General features: G+C 35.6%; 1 protein-coding gene across 2 annotated transcripts in view; it reads right to left on the reverse strand.

Moving 5' to 3' along the window:
• The window catches only part of Kdm5 (Lysine demethylase 5), a 561081-nt gene that overhangs the window by 29757 nt on the left and 506661 nt on the right, over nt 1–24663 (reverse strand). For both annotated transcript variants that reach the window (XM_090393222.1, XM_090393221.1), the window contains one exon: nt 12641–12730. In XM_090393222.1, the coding sequence (XP_090249348.1) occupies nt 12641–12730 (90 nt within the window). The remainder of the gene's footprint in view (nt 1–12640; nt 12731–24663) is intronic.

The raw sequence follows: 24663 nt of genomic DNA on the forward strand, positions 1-24663 counted from the left end.
TCAAACCAGCATCCTCAGAACAAAACAACATGTAACAGTGAGTAAGTGAAACAATTCAAATTGCAATCTACAACGAATGAGGATGGGATTTATCTGCCTAATTTGTATTCTTATTTTCTTATTGGCTTAAACCATAACGTAAAATGAAGGTACAATATGGCAGAATTAAAAATGCCAAGAAATTATATTCTTGGTTTAATCCTTTATCCAAGCGTAAGCAAACAAGGCTTGTGCCTGAACTATTTTCACGACTGGGCAACTCATATAAAGAAGCTAATGACTTCACATCACTTGCCTTAGTATCCCATAATGCAAAGCACATATCCTTACAGACATGTATAATGTTATGCATTATGGGAAGGGTCACTTCCCAGACCGGTTTCGATCTTTATTGAGGTCTCACCAGTAGGAGACAGACCTAGAGGTGATACTAAGGTTGAAGCAATGCAGAAGTCATATTTCCATATACAAGTAGCCAAATGCTGTCACACCTTATTATTAAAATACTCTGGATTAGTGATAGTTGTAAGAAGTTTTTCCACTTGGTTAAACTTTTCTTAACTTCAATTTTTTTTGTTCAAGTTCTTCTGCTTTCATCAATAATAACCCTCTTCCTATCCTATTTCCTCTAGCTTCTGTGAAAATACAATATCCATTACATTCTGTCCCTGTAATTACATCATTCTCTGACAACTAGGTCTTGCTGAAGGCAATAATTTTTGGACAAGTTGAGTGAACCAATGCCAGAAACTCCTCCTATTTATTTCCGATACTTCGAGCACATTTGTGTACATGCATTTCAATACCTGCTTGGGCTCACTTAATGTCATTATCTGCCTATTAAGATTCAACACCTGAGAAACTGTACCCAGCACTTCACTATTATTCCTTCACTTATCTGAGGGGTGGCTAGACACATGCTTGATTGTCCCTCCCTCCAAATATCTCTAGATTTCTCCAGTTTTGATATACCAAACTCTCACTAAACAACATTTTCTTCAAGCATCTAACTCTAAAACCATTGAAGTGTAGTCCATCAGTCATATACAGGTCCTTACATCCATCAAATTCACTCCACATATATATAAATCTTCTCTCATTGCATATTTCTCACCTTTCAAATCATTTGTGCCTGCCAAGACAATTAACTTGTTTTATTGCGAACTCAAAGCTTCATTAATATCCTTTATCTTTGCACCTGGAAAATATGCTTTCGTCACTTTCTTGTTAAGTATACTTCTTATCATCGAATCCCCTATACAATACTATCTCTTTTCTCCGAGTTATTTGCACTCTTATGCTTTTCCTATTCACTCTTTCATAATCTCTATTCAAGCTGTAAATCAGCAGTTAGAACTGAAAGAGGTACAGGAAGATGGTTTGGTGTTGAATCAGACATATGATAAGGATGCACATTATGAAGGAAAGGTATTAAATATAATATCGAAATTGGTAATGTTACACTTCTGAATAAATCCAGTACATGTCTGCAAAATTCACCAAGTCAATTGAATAATTGTTGTAATAAATTTGGTAAGGAAATCAGCAAAAAAAAGACAATAAAAATAGGCAGAAATATTGAAAACATCAACTGGTGAACCTATAGAGCAAGTAAAACATTTTAGCTATTTTGGCACAATTTTTAGTAAAGTTGGTAAATTAAATATGAAAATAGACAAACCAATGTTCAAGCAGAGCTGAGTTAGAAAGAAAACACTTGATCAATGACTGGAGACATCAGATATGAGATTTCTGAGAAAGATTAGTGAAGTGAACAGCCAGAATCAATGATGATATCACATTAAGAATGAGATGTCTGAAAACACCATGATGTTGCTAGCAGAGCTAATCTCAGGCAGTATATACCATATAAACAGAAAGGGAAAAGAAAGATTAGCAAAAAAAAAAGTGTTTTTTTTGCCATTTTGGCAGAAAAAAGATCCAGAGGAAGACAAAGATGTAGATGGATTGATATAATAAAAAAGTGCCTTTAAAAGACAAACATAAGATCTCAAAATATTGGAATCTTGACAGATTAATATGGAGAAATTTATTGATCAGAAGTCAGTAATAGTGTAAATTTTTCATCATCATCATCAAATTCCTGCAATGTACCCTCAAGGGGTGTACAGAATATGATAGTACAACATGAAAAAAATTACATCATTACTAACTTCCTATCTACAATTTTCCTCAAAATCAGTCTGTTACTTGTCAAGACTCCAACATTATCAGATCTTATATTTCTATCATCTAAGGCACTTTGTACTACAATTTTCCTCAAAATCAGTCTGTTACTTGTCAAGACTCCAACATTATCAGATCTTATATTTCTATCATCTAAGGCACTTTGTACTGTATCAATCCACCTATATCTTGGTCTTCTTCTGGGTCGCTTTGCTGCCAACCTGGCAGAGAACACTTGTTTTGCTAATCTTTCTTCGCCCATTCTGTTTAAGTGACCATACCACCTGAGATTAACTCTGCTAACGCATTCCTGGATGTTGACAGTGTCAAGTTCTTTCCTAATATCCTCGTTTTTAATATGATAATACCATTGATGCCATCTGTTCACATATCTAATCTTTCTCAGGACTCTCATATCTTCAGTCTCTAGACTTTGGTCAAGTGTTTTACTTCTGACCAAGCTCTCAGATCCATAAGTTAAAACTGGTTTGAACACTGTCTTGTATACAGCTAATTTAGTGTTCCGACTAATTTCTCTCTTATTCCATATGAATTTATTCAATTGACTTCCTACCATACCAGCTTTGCTGATTCTGTTTCTATATTTAATTTACCATCTTGTAAAAATGGTGCCTAAGTAGCTGAAATGTTTTACTTGTTCCACAGGTTCTCTATTCACAACACAGTTGACATTTTCAATGATTCTGCCTATTTTCATTGTCTTTTTATTGCTGACCTTTATACCATATCTATTACAACAGCTATTCAATTTAGTCAGAGAATCTTGCAGACTTGTAGCAGATTTATTTAAAAGTATAACGTCATCCACATAAAGCAAAGAGCTGACATTAACATCTCCAATTTTGATATCATGTTTAATACCACTTTCCTTCATAATGTGATCCATATAGATAATGAATAACAGAGGGGATAATGTACATCCTTGTCTCACACCGGATTTAACATTAAACCATCTTCCTGTACTTCCTTCAATTCTAACTGCTGACTTACAACTCAAATAAAGACTAAGTACTACTTGATATAATGCCCCATTGACACCATATAACTGTAGCGTATTGAATAGCTTCTCTCTCTTGGCACCTTGTCATATGCCTTTTCCAAATCGACAAAACTTAAATACAGATCTTTGTTATATTCCCATGCTTTCTCGACTGTTTGTCGTAAAGTGAAGATCTGATCCTGACAGCCTCTATTTGGCCTGAATCCAGCGCTTGTTCTTCACCAAGCTTTTCTTCCACAATTCTTCTCAACCGTTTCTCAAGTATACTTGCATAGATCTTGCCAGGAACACTCAGTAGGGAAATACCTCTGTAATTCTCACATTCAGTTTTATTTCCCTTTTTATATATGGGTACTATAAGAGCACTACTCCAATCATCGGGAATTAACCACTGAATTCCAATCATAATTCAGTGGCTGCACTGAACTATGCAGTGCAGCCACTGCAAGACTCTTATACCACCATACTTCAGCATTTCTGGTCGAATATCATCTACTCCTGCTGCCTTTCCACATTTCAAGCCTTTGATGGCTTTTTCTACTTCAAGTATGGATATGTATTCCTGACTGTATGCCTGGTCAGTGTTTTTTACCACTGTGCTGTCATCACTGCTTGTTTTATTTAGCAGTTTTTCAAAGTAATTACTCCATACTTCAAGGATATCTTTTTCTTCCATTTTCATGTCACCTTTATCATCTCTAACTCCTTTTACAGCACTCTTTCCTACATTTCTAAGCTTCTTCAACAACCTCCTGAATATTTTGCCACCTTCTTGATATTTATTTTCTATATTCTTGCCAAAGTCCTCCCATGACTTTTGCTTAGCTAGTTTTACACAGTGTTTAGTATTCTTGCATTTGTCTCTGTATTCTCTAAGAGCACAAGCTGACTTATTTGACAGGAATCTGCACCCTGATTACGAGAATTATCCTGCACCCCCTCCCCCCCAAGGGGGTACATATAAGGAATTTGATGATGGACAAAAGATCTAAAACTCCTATTGTGGCACCCTCTAATTCTGTAAAAAAAAGAAGTAGTATTACAGCTGTGTAGGAGTTGATCTTAGGATAACAGTCTCCTAAATTTTTGCAAGTTAACACAACCATACTTGTTAAGGTTAGGAGAATGCTTCATAGCCATTACTGACTCTAAAAATAGCGTTTCTGAACTGTAACTACTTCTATACAGCACATTGGTTTTCTTCCACCTAATTCTGTGTGAAGCAGCACAGAAAGCATTATCTATCAGTCCAGACTACTTGCCATAATGTGAATGCATTTCTTATGTTTTCCAAGGCAGATGTTAACAGATCTTTAGCCATACTAGGCTAAGTTACATGGAACTTAATATAACCCAGGATATTCTAGAGGATGGAATTTATCCTTAGGAAAGCAGATCAAAGTTTGCTAATTTGACATGTGGATATTTTATCAGTTCTTTGGCTATCTTTTCAGATGTACCTCTGCTATATGGAATAGGAATAGTGGTGTTGTGTTCTTGTGTGTTTGGGAAGGGGGAAGTGGAGTGTAGTGTTTTATCTATTTTGTAAGAACTGTAGCCATTCTGTGTGTTTTTAGAATGCCTTACTGTTTGGCTGATGATGTGATATATTCTTATAAAAAACCCTGTATTAATATTTTATTTTAATAAATAAAATATTAATACAGAGCCAAGAGCCAAAAGGTTTCAGTTTGGCGATGCAAATTTATATAAATCAAGTGGATATTAAATCCAGCATTATTTCAAAGCTAAATGTAGAAACTATGAAAGTTTTTTACGAAATTTGACCAGATAGCTTACAGGAATACACTTGGTATATTCCCTCTCCGACACTTCAAGTTCCTTAGTACTGAATGAGAGTTTCTGCCTGGTGTCTGAGGAGAACCAACCAGTTTGAAACAGCTGTCACGAGTGTATTCCCGTAAGTTCTCTGGTCAAATTTCATATGAAACTTTCATGGTTTCTACATTTGGCTTTGAAATAATGCTGGTTTTAATATCCACTTGATTTATATAATTTTGCATCGCCGAACTGAAGCCTTTTGGCTCTTTATTTTAGTAAATACTTTACACACCAACCGAGAATTCGCTTATGAAAAATACACCTCACCGACACTTTGAGTTCCTTAGTACTGAACAAGACTTTTTGCTCTCTTAAGGTTTCTGCCTAGTCTCTGAGGAAAACCAAATAGTTTCAAAACAGCTGTCATAGTGATTCAGTGATTTTCTTCTCAACTTTTCTTTTCTTCTTCTTCTTCTTCTTCTCTAACTGAGAGGCAGAGTTGCTTGTATCCTTAGCAATCCTTAAGCTATACTGCCTCTTGGGCACTGCAAAATGAGCAATATTGGGAGCTAAACTTGCATTTTTTTGTGGACTCCTGGCAATCCAGAGCAGGATATATGCTGACAGCACAAAACTGGTGGCTTTAGCCATCAATTCCATGATTACTGCCATGAGACATTGGAATCAACAGTTCGTATAGGCCAACAGTGTGAGAACTACTGCTGAATGTGGAAGGTTTAATCTATAGCAAGTGTCAAGTTTTGGGAAAACTGCGTCTGATATAGTTGTTGTATAAGGAACGCATATTGAAGACCCATCCAATGCCGGTGGAAGATGTATTATTCCCAAATATACAATGATTAGCATCACATCCCACAAAATTTATGGATGTGCCACATATGCAAGAAGTACTATCTGCAATGTGTTTATGCCAGGAGAGAGTTTTGATGTCATGATAATCCATGGAGAAATCTAATGTTCTTAGAGATTTGAGTGGTGTCGAAGGTAAGACTGGGAGGATATGGATTTTTTTGTGGGAAATAAGGTAGAACTATGTTTTGTAGGCAGTGAAATTAACAAGGTTAACTGAGTATCATCGAAGAGTGGTTTGGAGATCAAAATTTAGATTTGCAGTTGTTGTTACTCTATGGGTTGTAGTAGTTTGTTTGGTGCAAGGTTTAAAGTGAGAAGGACAAATGTTGTGAACTGTCATCGACAAAACTGTGTATTGGACTGGTGGCCAACTGGAGCAGGGCATTGATATATAGAAGAAAGAGGATGGGTGAGAGGACAGAACATCGCAGGATCCCAGCATTAGTTGCATAGAAGATTGGGAACTGTCCATATCACATTCAGCGTGAATGTAGTGAGAAAATTAGAAACCCAGTAGCAGGGTTGCCAGTCTGAAAGTCTCATCATCATCATCAAATTCCTGCCATGTACCCTCAACTGGTGTACAGGATATTACTTACTAATATAATAACGGAATTAACTGACATAAATTATTCTTTATTTGTAGAATATTCGCCTGAGTATCACAGGCATCATTAGTACAGTTACAAAGGCTAATTAAATAATAACTGTTATATTCACACATTGCCACCTAAGTAGCTAAGATTAAATTTCCTAAATTTATTTAAAAAAAAAAAATGTAAAAAAAAAAAATATATATATATATATATATATATATATATATATATATATATATATATATATATTTGGGTGTGTGTGTGTGTGTGTGTGTATACAATTACAAGTTAGGAAGGATTTGCTGATTTATAGAGTACTATCTCCCACAAGGGGGAAAGATGTAGACCATCAGATCTATTAGGTTAGGGGAGTGAAGTAACGTATCACATGTTTCTTTGTAAAGCTGTTCCATTAAAAACTGACTTTTGTCTTTATGTCTGGTGTTGATGGCATGCTCTGCAAGTCCAGACCTGTTCAGGTTCAAGATAGTGGATATACGACTTGTGTTCTTCTAACCAATCAGAGCAGATCTTCCTGTTTGTCCGAAATATGATAATCCACAAGAGCAGGGAATCTGGTAAACACCTGGATAGCTGAGATGTGGGAGCTTGTACTTTGGAGACATGAGGAATGTGGAGATTTTTCTGATGGATCGAAAGACCACACAAATATTTAGTTGTTTTAACATTTTAGCTATGTGTTCGCTAATGTCTTGTACATAGGGAGATAGGTATATGAGTAGGTTCTTCTGTATTTGAAGAGGATGCTGGAGCACGACTACTTAAAGCTCTTTTTATGAAGGAGGAATTAATATATTGTAATTCTTCTTCTAAAGAACAAAAGGAGTGGGCTCTATGAACTAGTGTTTTTATGGTACCTGCCTTTGGACTGGGATGGTGATGTGATTTAACATGGATGTACTTTCCTGTATGAGTCTCCTTCCTATAGACTGTGAATTGCCAAGTAGAAGTAAATAAGCAGTTAGCTTTTCTAGACCTCTTAATTCTTCGCCAACCATCTGGTTGGCGAAGAATTAAAGTTGGCAGGAAAAAGACCTCTGGGTCTTTTTCCTGCCAACCTGGCAGAGGGCACTTGTTTTGCTAATCTTTCCTCTCTCATTCTCTTTAAGTGACCATACCACCTGAGATTAGCTCTACTAACAATGCCAAGTTCTTTCCTAATATTCTCGTTTTTAGTATGATATTGCCAATGATGCCACCTGTTCATGCCCATAATATTTCTCAGGAGTCTCATCTGTGGTCTCTAGTTTTTGGCCAAGTGTTTTACTTCTACCTCAGCTCTCAGATCCATAAGTTAAAATTGGTTTGAACACTGTCTTGTATACAGCTAATTTAGTGTTTTGACAAATTTCTCTCTTATTCCATATAAATTTATTCAGTTGACTTCCCACCAGCTTTGTTGATACTGTTGTCTATTTCCATATTTAATTTACCATCTTCACTAAAAATCATGCCTAAGTAGCTGAATTGTTTTATTGTTCCACAGGTTCTCTGTTCACAACCCAGTTGATATTTTCAATGCTTCTTGCTATTTCATCATCTTTGTCTTGTTATTGCTGACTTTCATACCATATCTATTACAATAGTTATTCAATTTAATCAAGGAATCTTGCAGATTTCTAGGAGATTTATTTAGAAGTATAACATCACCCACATAAAGCAAAGAGCTGACATTAACATCTCCAATTTTGATATCAGGTTTAATACCATTTTCTTTCATAATGCGATCCATATAGATAATGAATACCAGAGGGGATAATGCACATCCTTGTCTGACAACAGATTTAATATTAAGCCATCTTCTTGTACTTCCTTCAATTCTAACTGCTGACTTACATCTAAAATAAAAACTAAGTATTGCTTGATATAACGCACCATTGTCATAAAGTGAAAATCTGATCCTGACAGCCTCTATTTGGCCCCAATCAGCTCGTTCTTCACCAAACTTTTCTTCCACAATCCTTATCAATTGTTTCTGAAGTATATCTTACCAGGAACACTCAGTAGATAAATACCTCTGTAATTTTCAAATTCAGTTTTATTTCCCTTTTTATATAGCGATACAATGAGAGTGCTACTTCAATCATCCAGAATTCGTCCCTCTGTCCAGGCCTTCTGAACTCTATACAGTGCAGCTGCTGTAAGACTTTTATACCCCAATACTTGAGCATTTCTGGTCAAATATCATCTATTCCTGTTGCCTTTCCACATTTCAGGCCTTTGATGTCTTTTCTACTTCAAGTATGGATATGTATTCCTGACTGCATCCATGTTGACTGTTTTTACCAATGTGCTGTCGCTGCTTGTTTCATTTAGAAATTTTTCTAAGTAATTACTCCATACTTCAAAGATATCTTTTTCTCCAGTTTTCATGCCACCTTTATCATCTCTAATTCCTTTTACAGCACTCTTTTCCCCAATTTCTGAGCTTCTTCAACAACCTTCAGAATATCTTGCCACTTTCATGATATTTATTTTCTATGTTCTTATCAAAGTCATCCCATGAATTTTTGTTTAGCTAGTTTTACAGTTTTAGCTTTCTTAGATTTGTCTCTGTATTCTCTAAGAACACAAGCTGACTTATTTGTTAAGAACTTTTGATATGCTTTCTTCTTTTCCTACACTGCCTCTTTAACTTCCTGTGTCCATCAGAGAATTCTGATTTTTCTATCCTTGCAGACAACCTCACAACATGCCTCTCTAGCTGAATCAATCAGTGTTTTCTTCAAGGCTTGCCACTGAATCTCCAAGGTTTGGTTCTTGTTCTCAAACTCTTTCATTTTTTCTTGAATAATGTTTGTGTATTTTAGTCTACAGTTCATATCTAAGAGCTGCTCAACTTTTATTCGCTTTAAAACTTTCTTACATGTCATTCTTTTTAATATGAAATTCAATTTTATCCTGCTCAAGACTAAATAGTGATCACTTCGAATTTCAAATCCTCTGTACACTCTGGTGTCCTGCACCAGGGAGAAAACATCACTATCAACAATAACATAGTCAATGAGACTTTTCTCATTCCTTGTCTCTTCTCTCCATGTCCATGTGAATTTGTGCACATTTTTATGTTGGAACATGGTGTTAGTAATAACCAGTCCATGTCCTGAGCAGAAATCCAACAGATATTTGCCATTATTATTAGCTTTGCTCTTTTCTCCAAATTTTCCCAAAATATTTTTGTATGTCTCACAATCATTTCCTACTCTGTTATTTAGATCCCCAACAAGGACCAACTTTTCCTTTTTCGTTGTGTCAGTTGCTTTTTCTAAAGCATCAAAAAATTCCTCCACTTCTACCTTAGTAGAACCTTCTGTGACACCATAGGCACAAATAAGTCTCATTGTCCAGTTCCCCATTCACATATTTGCCCACATTACCCTACTTGAGACTGCCTGCCATTCAAGAAGATTAGCCTCGTATTTAGTATTGAATACTATGGCTACTCCTTTTTCTTGATTGTCATTGCCTGAATATAACATTTTGTATTTATTGCTCAGAAAGATCTCACCAGTTTTTGTCTTTTTTTTTGTTTCAGTCACCCACATTATGTCTGGTACTTATCCAATTCCTCAACTAGCTCCATTTCTTTGCCATTCAGTTTTCTTATGTTAATAGAACTGATCTTGAACTCTGGTGATGATAAGTTGGGATGTGTTTTTGGACTTTTTCCAGTAGCTGACTTTTCACTGTTTGCCCTGGTTCCCTGGCAAAAACAAGGGGGACCTTGTTTAACCGGGCAATGCCCCACCCAGCATGAAATTCTGTCATGTAACCATCATTTTATATTTTGGTTTAAGCCAATAAGAATACAATTTGGTTGGCGAAATCCCAAATTGCCAGTCCATCCTCGTTTGTTCTATATCCATATTCCATATCTCGTGGTGCACCCTGTTAGAGTGCACCACGAGAAGGTGAAGATTGGACATTAGGTCAGAAGCGCTGGTCGGTTCTCCACATTCCTTTAAAGGCTATGTGGAGGTCTCCTCTCAGTTATACAGCTCTGACCCTGAAGTATCCCTGACAGGTCAAATTATGCAAAATTACTTAATAGGCTCTTGTGCCAGACCTTGTTGAAAGCCTTGAAGATATCAAGTGCAACTACTTGTGATTTGCCAAATCATTCCATGCTACTTATCTATAGAGGGGTGACATAGGTTAGTAGATTCGCTGTTGTACACCATTGGCAGAATCCATACTGGTGGTCATTTGTTAGTTAAGTAATTTCAAGATAGCATAGGGGTTGGGTATTGATGGTAAAGATATTACCCCTTTTTTTGGGAATAGTTTGTACATGGGCTAATTTTCAGAGTGTAGGGTAGATGCCAGTGAAGTAAGCCAACATAGAATAGGAGCACAGCTCTGGAACACAAATTTTCAGGACAACTGGAGGAATGCTGTTGGGACCAGGGGACTTTTTTGGTATCTAACTCAGACAGGATTTTTCTGATAACTTTTTGGGTGAAAATGAAGGTGGCTTTGAGTATTGGGTATTTGGAATGGTTATGGGACGATTATCAAAACCATCTATACAGGCATTTGAGGAAAAGACTGATGCCAGGAGATTGGCTTTTTCTGTGGGTGATGATGCATCTGGGTTCAATACTGGGAAGAAGTTGTGGCCAACTGCTTTGGCAAGAGACCAAAATGCATACCTGCCATTTGGGTATGATGAGAGTTTCCTGATTTTGGTTCTATGGAAAATCAGTTTTTGATGCATTGATGATTTTCTTGTAACTGTTGCAGATTCTGATGTAAGGCAGAGTTCTTGATGATAGCCAGTTGTAGTATGTTTACTAGCACATCTTTTGGAGAACCAAGGCTTACTTATGGGACAGGAATTTAGCAAGCAATGGGGAATATATGCACCCATTCCAGAGAGGTGATTCATTCAGTGCATATGCTGATTGGAAAGCCAAAAGCAATAGTCTAACGAAGGGAATGAGGCACAGAAATGGGATGACCTCTGCAGAAATCTCAGAGGACATCCCATTTAGCATTGCTATAATGTCAAATGACTTGGTTGGGAATGGCTGTGTGGGTGTTGCTTAGTTGGGGGAAGAGATAAGCACAAGATTGTGTTCAGAATAACCTAAGGGAGATACAACCTTCACAGCATATTTAGAGGGATCACTAGTGAAGAAGAGGTTCAGAGAGGTTGGGATTATCTAGTACTCTGGTGGGCATGTGAACAATTTAAGTAAGGTTGTTTGTGATGGCAAATGTCTCAGCATCGCAACTAGTCCGTGCAATTAGAGAAGGAACACCGGAAGGAAATGTTAAAATAACATTTCAGATGTTATTTTAATATCTGATAGGAAAGTTAGACTTAAGGAAATTGCCTTTCAAGGAGAGGAAGTCAAAGAGTTCAAAGTGATTGGTGACACTAGGAGAGCAATATAGACAGTATATGTATTTGACATAGTAAACAGAGGAATTTTCACTTAAAGAAGATCAGAGTCAAGAAATTCTAAGTTGAATGCTCACTGGCATGGTATGTCAGATCAAACATATGCACATACACCACTCTTTAGTCGAAAGGATCGAAGTGTGTGTGTGTGTATTTGGGGATGTTGAGATGAACAATGCTTATAGATGCTGATATTTGGGTTTCTGTCAGGAAAAGCAGGTGGGGTTTTGAAGACTGAAGGTGGAAGTGGACACTATTAAGGATGGAGCTGAGACCATGTGTATTTGAAAAGTGAATCTTGTAATCTCTGTTGTTGACCAAGTATGCATTTCCTATGCAGTACTTTGGTTTTCAAGTTTGCTATTAACAGTGCTTATTTTCTGCATTAGTATTCCTATGTTCCATTCTTCATTGCTGCTTTATTCATGCCGGAAATAATTTAAGAGAATAAGTTTTTAATGCTGTATTTTCAATTAACTTCATTATAAGAACAGGATTGATGTATATAGTGAATTTTTCTTTTGGGAAGGAAAATAATAACTGACAAAAAAGTATCACATGCAAACTTTTGTGTGTAAAATTCTTTCCTACTAGGCTACCTGTAAAGTGTAGCGGACTGATGACTTCAAGTCTATTTATCCTGTTATTCCTCAATATACAGAATATTCTTTCTCAGACAACAAGAAACTGTGTTAGTTCATATTTGGGTAAATTAAGGAGGAAAACAGGATGTCTATCTGTATAATTACATACCTTAACCTTGTCTGAAACTTTTGCATCTTCTAATTTTCGTTTCTTTAATTTTTTTCTTTCCAATTTTGTTTTTCCATTTGCTTCACATTCCTAAAAAAAAATAAACAGCACTCAACGTTTCAACAGTAGAAAAATTTTACAAAATATTAAATTTTAAGAGGAAACATACAGCAAATGCTTAAATGAAATTTAAGCATTACCTGAAATCACCACACTAAACTAAATGTGCAGTTGCATCATAAAATAAAAATAAAAAATAAAATAAAACCTGAAAAATTAAGTGAACTTTATAATTGGTTACCTTCAATCAAAGAGGAACAGTTAAGACCTAATGATGGACATTAGTTCTCTGTCCAATTATTAAATTGACTTGTTTCATACCACTGTGTTTTTTGGAAGCTGAGGGTGCATAAAAATGGTATGATCATGCCAGGAAAGGTGAGGAGTAACAGTCAATCTGAAAAAAGAGATTTGGTCTTGATTATTGAGCTGAGCATTATCAAAAGTGGAGAAGACATGAGGTGTTTTTTTTTTTTTAATGAAAAACAAAACATAATTGTGTTTTAGAAACATTGAAGGTGACCAGGTTGTTCTTGCCCCAGTTCATGGCCTTATTACAGATGATCTAGAAGCCTGTGATGTTTGTGCTCTACATGGATTGTTGTATGAGTAGAGTGCTGTCATTGGCAAAACTATTAATATGGTTTGCAGTCAATGAGAGCGAGTCATTCATATACATCAGAAAGAAGGTGGATGAAATGATAGAGCCCTGAGGGACACATGCATTAACAAAAAAATCTGACTTACAAAAGGATGAAGGCAGTCCCATATGATGGTAATTTGAGAAGCTTGATGCCAGATACTCCGAGATGTTAAGTGCAATGGCACAGCTTTCTCCAAACCTTTCTGTGGCATAAGTCCAGAAGTGGGTGACATAGATCAGGAGACCTCCTGTAGATCTAGATGGCAAAATACTGGTGATCACTAATTAGCTGGCCAATATATACAAGAAGCTTAGTTGTGAAGATATTTCATATGACCTTTGTTTATTCTTGGATAAAGGATTAAACAATATAATTTCTTGGCAACTTTAATTCAGCTGGAAGTTTTCCAAGTATCAAAGAAGTTGACCATTGATAACCTTCTCCATTGCTTTGGACAAAACTGAGGTGAGAGCCATAGGCTGATAGCTTGATGATATGCATTTACCACATCATCTTTTTGGGAACTCTCTGTATATTGGCTTGCTTCCATGCTGCTGTAGGGTAGATGCTAGCTATACTGTATAAATGATAAGAACAGGTATTAATTAGGACTAGCAGCCTTTTTTGTATGCATGCATTTCAACATTTTTCTGACATCTTTTTGGCAGAAGGCAATGTGAACTGAAATGTTTTAGGCAAAGGAGGATGCAATTTGCTATGGTAATCAATGGAGGAGCTGGAAGAAAAGATTGAAGCCTGGACCTTAGACTTGTCTTCAGGAGCTGATTAGTTTCTCAAAAGGTGAGATATCCTGGGAATTTAATCAGTAGAAAAATAATCCACTTTGCATGTCTAAGTGGCATAACTGTGGTCTGAGAAGGCTTGTATGAACAAACAGAACTTCCTGTGTGCAACAATTGACTGAAACATTTAATGAAGGCTGTTCCTGACCCATATCTCACAAAACTAGGAGCAGAGAATTGAAGAGTATCAGTATTGCCAGTTTCTCTGTCACCAATCTCCCAAGAAGTTGTCAACCATATCACCAATACATCAAAGATGTCTCGGAAAAAATCTCTAATTACTTAAATCCACTGTTCTCAGAGTGGCTTTTTGCACTTTGGCCTAACCCAATGTGTATCAAACTCTTTGTACCTGTAATCAAACTATAAAAGATGAATTTTAAATAAGTTAGGATATTACTGACCTTTTATAGTTATCTTACATTAGTTACTTAAGTGGCACTTTTTAAAATCGTCTGTTAATGTTTAATTGCTATTTTGTGATCTTGTACTCACAATGCTTATGTTACTTATGTGAAAATTCTATGCTAATAAAGTTTTTTGTGAGTTTTCCTCTAGTGTTATAATTCTTTTCAATAATAATAATATACTAGGGAATGAGAACCCACAGTCTGTTAAATGGAGAGCAGATATATACTATCCACTCAGCCAACTAAGCTAATACTAGAGTGTATTGTAACTAAGCTCATTTCATATCCTGATGACAGTATATGAACATTCATTTCATTATTCACTTCATTATTTCAGACTGATAAATTCAAGTCAGCACTTATGACTTGAATAAATGTATTTTAAGACTAGTTTACTCATTTTGCTGTAGTCAAAAATCATTTACCTCCTTTGGGAGAGAGATAATTTATCACTTCTGTGCATAATTTTTTGACAACTAAGTGCTGCTTGGTGAAGCTAGTGTGCAATATGCATAATTTGAACATATGTGTATGTGCTGCACATATGCTCAATTCCTGAGCATAGTCAAACCTCTGTTTTGAAAACACACACACACACACTACTGTTCAACCTACAGAAAAATCAACGAAATTATTATTTTTTTAATAAGGATGATGACCTATAGTTTATAAGTGTACATTAAAGAAATTAGCACAAGCAAAAATCTGTTACAACTTTACTGAGCTCATATTCTGATCCAAACTAAAAACAATTTTGTTCCATTTCAATTGTATTAATCTTTTAAAAAAGCAGTATCATTGCAATTTTAATAATAAAATTTGACTTTTAAAATAATATAGATCAGTAATATCTGACCTTTTTAGAGCGATTAAGAAAACGGATAGCATGGTCCACAATCACAAACTTGGAAAATATGAGGTTTGTACAGTATATGTTAGCACTTTTTAAAACTACGGTGCAAAGATAATATATAAATTTTCACAATCATTGTATCTCGTTTTCAGATTTATTCAATTCCATACAAGAAAGTTTAGTTACAAATATATGGCTAAAAAACATTGGATAACTAAGTTTATTTTAATTAGTTATTACTCAACATGGTAGTGTCTCTGAGTTTTAATGGAGACCACTAAATTTCTCTGAAATTTAGTGGCCTCCGTTAAATTTTTTTCAAGATAAATGGAATAACTTCTATTCTAGTTAAATTGTATATGTATTCCACACCTTATAAAAAGATTGACACATGAAATTAGTGTTTTAATTAGAATTATTTCAACTATAAATAGCAGCTATTCCAATTCATTTTCCAATTTTAGTTGCTATTCCATTATAAAGCACTCAAGTTATTGGATTTTTTTTTTTCTATATCACATTTTAAAATTTAAGGAATTTTTCTTAAGGGTCAAAGCTGTATAACTGAGAGGAGACCTCCACATAGCCTTTAAAGGAATGCGGAGAACCGACCAGGGCTTCTGACCTAATGTCCAATCCTCACTTTCTCGTGGTGCACCCTGTTGGGTATCTACTTGGATACTGAACGGACGAGGATGGGCTGGCAATTTGGGATTTAGCCGACCAAATTGTATTCGTATTGGTTAAACCAAAATATAGAATGATGGTACAACATGACAAAATTTCATGCCGGCTGGGGCGTCGCCCGGTTAAACAAGGCCCCCGTTGTTTTCGCCAGGGAACCAGGGCGTACAGCGAAAAGTCAGCTACTAGAACAAATCTGAAAATAAACCCCAACTCAACATCACCAGAGTTAAAGATCGGTACTATCAACGTAAGAAGCCTTAATGGCAAAGAAATGGAGCTAGCTGAGGAATTAGATAAGTACCAGATCGACATAATAGGGGTGACTGAAACAAAAAAGACCAAAACTGGTGAGATCTTTCTGAGCAATAAATACAAAATGTTATATTCAGGCAATGACAATCAAGGAAAAGAAGGAGTAGCCATAGTATTCAACACAAAATACGAGGCTAATCTTCTTGAATGGCAGTCAGTCTCAAGCAGTGGATTATGTGGGCAAATATGAGAATGGGGAACTGGACAATGAGACTTATTTGTGCCTATGGTCCCACAGAAGGTTCTACTAAGTTAAAGTGGAGGAATTTTTTGAGGCTTTAGAAAAAGCAACTGACACAATGAAAAATTGGTCCTTGCTGGGGATCTAAATAGTAGAGTAGGAAATGATTGTGAGACATACAAAAATATTTTGGGAAAATTTGGAGAAAAGAGCAAAGCTAATAATAATGGCAAATATCTGTTGGATTTCTGCTCAGGACATGGACTGGTTATTACTAACACCATGTTCCAACATAAAAATGTGCACAAATTCACATGGAGAGAAGAGGCTAGGAATAAGAAAAGTCTCATTGACTATGTTATTGTTGATAGTGATGTTTTCTTCCTGGTGCAGGACACCAGAGTGTACAGAGGATTTGAAATTGGAAGTGATCACTATTTAGTCTTGAGCAGGACAAAAATTGAATTTCATATTGAAAAGAATAACATGTAAGAAAGTTTTAAAGCAAATAAAAGTTGAGCAGCTCTCAGATGTGAACTGTAGGCTAAAATACACAAAGATTATTGAAAAGAAAATGAAAGAGTTTGAGAACAGGAATCAAACCTTGGAGATTCAGTGGCAAACTCTGAAGAAAACATTGATTGATTCTGCCAGAGAGGCATGTGGTGAGGTTGTGTGCAAGGATAAAAAAATCAGAACTCCCTGATGGACACAGGAAGTTAAAGAGGCAGTGAAGGAAAAGAAGAAAGCATATCAAAAGTTCCTGGCAAATAAGTCAGCTTTTACTCTTAGAGAATACAGAGACAAATGTAAGAAAGCTAAACACTGTGTAAAACTAGCTAAACAAAAGTCATGGGAGGACTTTGGCAAGAATATAGAAAATAAATATCAAGAAGGTGGCATAATATTCTGGAGGTTGTTGAAGAAGCAAGCTTAGAAATGGAGGAAAGAGTGCTGTAAAAGGAATTAGAGATGATAAAGGTGACATGAAAACGGGAGAAAAAGATATGCTTGAAGTATGGAGTAATTACTTTGAAAAACTGCTAAATGAAACAAGCAGTGATGACAGCACAGTGGTAAAAAATACTGACCAGGCATGCAGTCAGAAATACATATCCATACTAGAAGTAGAAAAAGCCATCAAAGGCTTGAAATGCGGAAAGGCAGCAGGAGTAGATGATATTCGACCAGAAATGCTGAAGTATGGTGGTATAAGAGTCTTACAGTGGCTGCACTGCATAGTTCAGAAAGCCTGCACAGAGGGACGAATTCCCGATCACTGGAGTAGAGCTCTCATAGTACCCATATATAAAAAGGGAAATAAAACTGCATGTGAGAATTACAGAGGTATTTCCCTACTGAGTGTTCCTGGCAAGATCTATGCAAGTATACTTGAGAAACGGTTGAGAAGAATTGTGGAAAAGCTTGGTAAAGAACAAGCTGGATTCAGGCCAAATAGAGGCTGTCAGGATCAGATCTTCACTTTACGACAAATAGTCGAGAAAGCATGGGAATATAACAAAGATCTGTATTTAAGTTTTGTCGATCTGGAAAAGGCATATGACAAGGTGCCAAGAGAGAAGCTATTCAATACGCTACAGTTATATGGTGTCAATGGGGCATTATATCAAGCAATACTTAGTCTTTATTTGAGTTGTAAGTCAGCAGTTAGAATTGAAGTATTGGAAGATGGTTTAATGTTAAATCTGGTGTGAGGCAAGGATGTACATTATCCCCTCTGCTATTCATTATCTATATGGATCACATTATGAAGGAAAGTGGTATTAAACACGATATCAAAATTGGAGATGTTAATGTCAGCTCTTTGCTTTATGCAGATGATGTTATATTTCTATATAAATCTGCTACAAGTCTGCAAGATTCTTTGACTAAATTGAATAGCTGTTGTAATAGATATGGTATGAAGGTCAGCAATAAAAAGACAAAGACAATGAAAATAGGCAGAATCATTGAAAATGTCAACTGTGTTGTGAATGGAGAACCTGTGGAACAAGTAAAACATTTCAGCTATTTAGGCATGATTTTTACTGAAGATGGTAAATTAAATATAGAAATAGACAACAGAATCAGCAAAGCTGGTATGGTGGGAAGTCAATTCAATAAATTCATATGGAATAAGAGAGAAATTAGTCGGAACACTAAATTAGCTCTATACAAGACAGTGTTAAAATGAGTTATAACTTATGGATCTGAGAGCTGGGTCAGAAGTAAAACACTTGACCAAAGACTAGAGACCACAGATGTGAGAGTCCTGAGAAAGATTATAGGCGTGAACAGATGGCATCAATGGCAATATCATATTAAAAATGAGGATATTAGGAAAGAACTTGACATTGTCAGCATCCAGGAATGCGTTAGCAGAGCTAATCTCAGGTGGTATGGTCACTTAAACAGAATGGGCGAGGAAAGATTAGCAAAACAAGTGTTCTCTGCCAGGTTGGCAGCAAAACGACCCAGAGGAAGACCAAGATATAGGTGGATTGATACGGTACAAAGTGCCTTAGACGATAGAAATATAAGATCTGATAATGTTGGAGTCTTGACAAGTAACAGACTGATTTGGAGGAAAATTGTAGATAGGAAATTAATAATGATGTAATTTTTTTTCATGTAGTACTATCATATCCTGTACACCCCTTGAGGGTACATGGCAGGAATTTGATGATGATGATGATGAAGGAATTTTTCACACATAATGAAAATAAGCATCAAATAAATGCAAGCCTGGTTGTTTGAGGGGCTAGCATATCCATTCTTCAACCAACAGGTTTGAATCCTGGAGCAGGTAGGGATGTTTGTAACTGTCTTTAGGTGGGAGATGAATTTCACTGTCCTGCTTATGGAAAAGCTTGAACTGGCTTATAAGCATTCCATATGTGGTCTCTAGAGCAGATTATCTAGATTATGGGGGAGACGGGATCAATAAAATATACAGGAGGATATAAAATTAAAATAGAAAAAAATCCTTAGCCCATCCATGAAAAGATTATAAACCAATAGTACATTAATAGCAAGGTTGAGCATTTGTGTTTTTTCTATTTTTCATTAATTTTATTAATATAATTTTTTTATTTTGTATATACATTTTTACATAATCTAAAAACCACCTAAAGACAATAACAACAACTAATGGCCACACAGGACTTGAAGCTGCAGCATGCTGGTTGAAGGTGGATATGTTAACTACTTGACAAACCAAGCCAACAGTATAAGTTTCTGATGTACTATGAGTGAACACAATTGATGCAATCCTATCAGATGCACACCAATCCACTGTTGTATTCATACATGTTAAGGAGAAATTACATAAGTTCATATCAGACTGGTGCAATGACTGAGTCAAAACCAAATTAAAAACAAGAAAATATTTTTAATAAAATAAGCAAAACATGACTATTAAATTATTTCAGGAATTTACAACGTATACTGGAATATTAATTAAAAGAAACTTTAATAAATACTTCCTATATTTCGGCAATGTCGCATCGCTATTTTCATGGGAACATACAACTATGACACATGCATGCAGGCACTACAAAAAGCAAATGAGGCAGAAGAGAGAAAAACTAATGCTGTTCCTAGAGTCCTAAAGGTGCCCCCTAGCAGGCTATATTGGGTTGTCTTGGCTGATGGGCTGAAGTTCTCAAGATGCAAGCTTCCCAAATTTGGGACAGTCTCATGCACCCAAATTAGTTGAGGTTTGGAAAGTCGCCAGTCTGATGGATCCTTGGCTTTCTCTGTTTACAGAAAACCTGCCCGTACAGGAAGATACATTCACCAGCAACCCCTCCCTCCCCTCCTCACAACAATATGGGGTTATAAAAAACTATATAACAGGGCAAAATTAATCTGTTCAGATGACAATGTCCTAACCACTGAACTAAACAACATTCCTTCACATTTCTTAGCCAATGGCTACAGCCCCCAAAAAATATTAAAAACAGTTAACCACAACCTCCCCCCCCCCACCTCCACAACAAAGACCATATTAAATCCATCACCATTCCCTATATCCGGGGCAACTCTGAAAGTTAACCAAAATTTTAAAAAAATATGACCTGACTTCTTGTTACAAATTATATAAGAAATTGGCATCCCTTATCTGCTCCACCAAAGACCAGCCACTTCCCCTAGACCTACCTGGAGTATACCAGGTCCCTTGCAGCTGTAAACTGTCCTACTTTGGCCAAACAGGCAAGACAGCAAAATGTCAGGATATCAGAATACAAAAACTACATCCGGTTTCACCAATACAGCCATATTGGGCTTGAAGACCATGCTCTGGATACCCGCCACAGAATATGTTGGAAGAAACTTTATGCTGCAGCAAATTTAAATATGAAAGATTGTTCATGGAATCAGCCTCAGCTCTAAAAAACTTTCCAAACCTCAACAAATTTGGGTGCATGAGACTGCCCAAAATTTGGGAAGCTTGCATCTTGAGAACTTCAGCCCAACAGCCAAGACACCCAATATAGCCAGCTAGGGGGCACCTTGAGGATTCTAGGAACAGCGTTAGTTCTCTCTCTTCTGCTTCATTTGCTTTTTGTAGTGCCTGCGTGCACGTGTCATAGTTGTATGTTCCCATGAAGATGGCGATGTGACATTGCCGAAATATAGGAAGTATTTATTAAAGTTTCTTTTAATTAATATTCCAGTATACGTTGTAAAATTCCTGAAATAATTTAATAGTCATGTGTTACCAATGTATAAACCTATTTACAAGAGTTAACAAAACAATATATAAGGTAAATATTTAAATTAACTGTAGAGAGCTAATTGGATCCAAGGTTTACTAAATTTCTGAAGTCTCCTTTTATCTAAGAGGATATTGCATATAATTATCAGTCTACCAGACTGAACATCTTATTCTTTTAGAAAAAATTGTTCACTAAACTGAATTCTTTATCATTTTTTTTTTTTTTTTTTTTTTTTCCCAGAATGTATATTTAACTTCCATAGTGCTATATAGTAATTCCTTGTTTAGTGTATGTACTTCTTCAATTGATCTACACACTGTCACAATCAGTGTAAATATTATTTTACTTAAAGTAATCTTAATCATAAGAAGCACAATCACAATTTCCTCTTTATCAGAAAAAAACTTTCCTTTAAGAAATTTTCCTATGTTTCATAAACAAAGCATATTAAGAAGGTAGGGCTCTTCTTTATTTTCATTAATTTACAGTTCCATATTGTCTGATTCCTCCACTTGTTTCAAAGAAAATTATTCATTTATATTACTGGTGCCCTTGAGACAGAAAAAGGAACTTTCCATTATGGGGATAACAGTTAATGCACATTCAGCTGAAAAGCTCCAAAGTTTTTCACAATTAGAAATAGAATTAAAAAAAAAAAAAAAAAAAAAAAAAAAAAAAAATTTGCTAAATTTAGTTTCAGAATTGCTGTTAACATAGTCTTAAAAAATATAAATTATAATCTTTAAAGGTACTCTTGGCATAACTATTAATAAATAAATAAAACTGTTAAGTCTTGCAAAAGCATTCTCAAGCTTTCTCCCCTCATTCCTTTTGTTAACTAAGTATATATGCTTTGGATGTCAGAAATCTTAAAAATCTCTTTAGTGTGCATGACTTGTTCAAAGTGGCAAGTGAGAAGTTAATAACTGATGCAACATTGTAGTTAGCAAAAGGAAAGTGTCTATGTTCAATAACAGATATTACTATTAAAACAAATTGAGAATTACAATAATATATATTGAAATTATTACAATTTAATCTAACACTATTAATGTATTTTTTCTAAACATAAATATCAATTTCTAAGCACATGGTAAGTGCTGAATATGTAAAGTTATGAAACCTAAATTAGTAAAAGGCTCTTAATTTTAAATTATAATAGTTTTCACAGTACTATAGGCTGACAACATATTTCATTAGTTGAGAAAAAAAAACAAGTTCCCGATCAACTGCTTTATTTCTAATCCAATTCAGAGATCTGTAAGTTAAAATTGAATAGTAAATTGAATATAAACATTGGGATAGTGTCATTATAAGATTTAATGGAATAAATGCAGCACATATAAATAATTAACACATTTAATTAATCCTATATATTTTGTCTTAGTCACTGAGACATTGTCATGGAAACAATATTAAAATTGCAAAAACAATAAGCGGAAAAGATCAGACTAAAAGCCTAAAGTTCTATGAGGGTTGCCCTCTAAGGGTGCTGTTGCTAGTCTTAGCTGTGTTGGGTGAGAGTCTAAGAATTAGTTTCCTAAATCTTGAGAAGTTTAATACAACCATATTTATTAAGATTAGGTTGGTTTTATAAATCTGCTGCTGATTCTAAAAAAAGCCTTTCAAATTAGTATTTGTTATGTGAAGCATAGTAGTTTTTTCCATTTGATTCAGTGTAAGGCATCCACAAGACATGGTCAGCTAGACCTGACTAACCATACTCAAAGCAACAGTTATATACTTTTTATGTTCTTCTAGGCAGATGTCAGCAGATCTCCCTGTTTGACCACAATATGATAAGTTGTGATAATGAAGAATTTTGTAAACACCTAGAACAAAGAGAGGAGGTAGAGGACCTTTGGGAGAACAGATGTGGACAGCCAGCTTCAGATGCAGAGCAGAGATTGTGCTTTTTTTTTAGAGTTCTGGCTATTTTTTCCAAGGTACCCCAGATACAAGAAACAGTGATAGCATGTTGAGAGAGCTGTGAGGAACAATTAATTTGTTCCTTTTGGCACTGTAACCATTGTACAAGAATAAAGGAGAATTCAGTCTGGTAGAACAGAGACTGGAGGCTCTATTAACAAGGGTTTCAATAACCCCATATTGTTACTGTGGGGATGGGTTGTCTGTAAACTAAGAAAGACAGGCAGCCATTGGGGAGATGTGTGATTAGAATATCCAGACAAGGCAGGCTATTATTATTTTCTTTTCCTTTAGTAAACTGTATTCTGGAGTGCCATCTGCTGAGAGAGGAGGAAGGAGTGGGATGTGTCTGAGCCACATGTCTAAAATAGAGAACATAACATCACCAATGCATCTTAGTCAGATGGAAGGTTTGAGAATAGCAATATCAAGAGCATGTTTTTCAAAATGATCAATATAATAATTGGGTAGAGGGGAGAGCCCATGGCTATACTCTCAATTTGTTTATAAATGATATCTTTCCAAATGAAGTGTCTAGAATGAATGGTAAAATTAAAAAGATCACATGGAGGGGCATTTTTTTTAGCACATTGAAAGTGTCAGAAAGAGGGATATATGTAAAAAGATGTGACATCAAAGCTTATCATGATATTCTTATTATCTAAAACTAAATTTCGGATTAAATATTTAAAATGAGTGGAATTTTTAATAATATAAGAAGAACGACCAAACTATAGTAATGCTATCATTGTTCCTTATATCCAGAGCAGCACCTCAGAAAAAATACCTAGAACTCTTAAAGTACAATCTCTGTACTGCATTCAAACCTTATCTGAAGCTGGCTGCCTTCATCCACTCTCTCAAGGATCCCCTACCTCTCTCTGTTCTGGATGTTTACTAAGTTCCCTGTTCCTGCAACTTATATTGTGGTCAAACTGGAAGATCTGCTAACATCCACCCAGAAGAACATAAAAAATGCATCTGCTCCATAAGAATGGTCAGTCAGGACTAGGTGAACATGTCTTGGATACCTTGCACAGAATCAAATGGAAGAATCATTTGTTGTGAACTATTATTCTTCACCACAACAAATTCAAATTTAAAACTTTTTTTTGGAATCAGCAGCAGATTTAAAAACCAACCTAATCTTAATAAATATGGTTGCATTAAACTTCTCAAGATTTGGGAAACTAATTCTTAGGCCTCCCAACCAACATAACTAAAGCTAGCCAACTGCACCCATAGATGATGTCCCCCCCCCCATAAGATTAGGCTTTCAGTCTGATCTTTTCCACTTATTGTTTTGTGCAATTTTAATATTGTTTCATATAATATCATCAAATTTTAATAAAATTTGATGATGTCTCACTGACAGACAAAATTAGGATTGATTAAACACCTTGTTTAATTATTTATGTGTGCT

The sequence above is a fragment of the Typopeltis vanoorti genome, chromosome 5 (assembly GCF_054136105.1).
Source record: "Typopeltis vanoorti isolate ZY-2024b chromosome 5, IOZ_Tvanoo_1.0, whole genome shotgun sequence".
Taxonomy (NCBI): domain Eukaryota; kingdom Metazoa; phylum Arthropoda; class Arachnida; order Uropygi; family Thelyphonidae; genus Typopeltis; species Typopeltis vanoorti.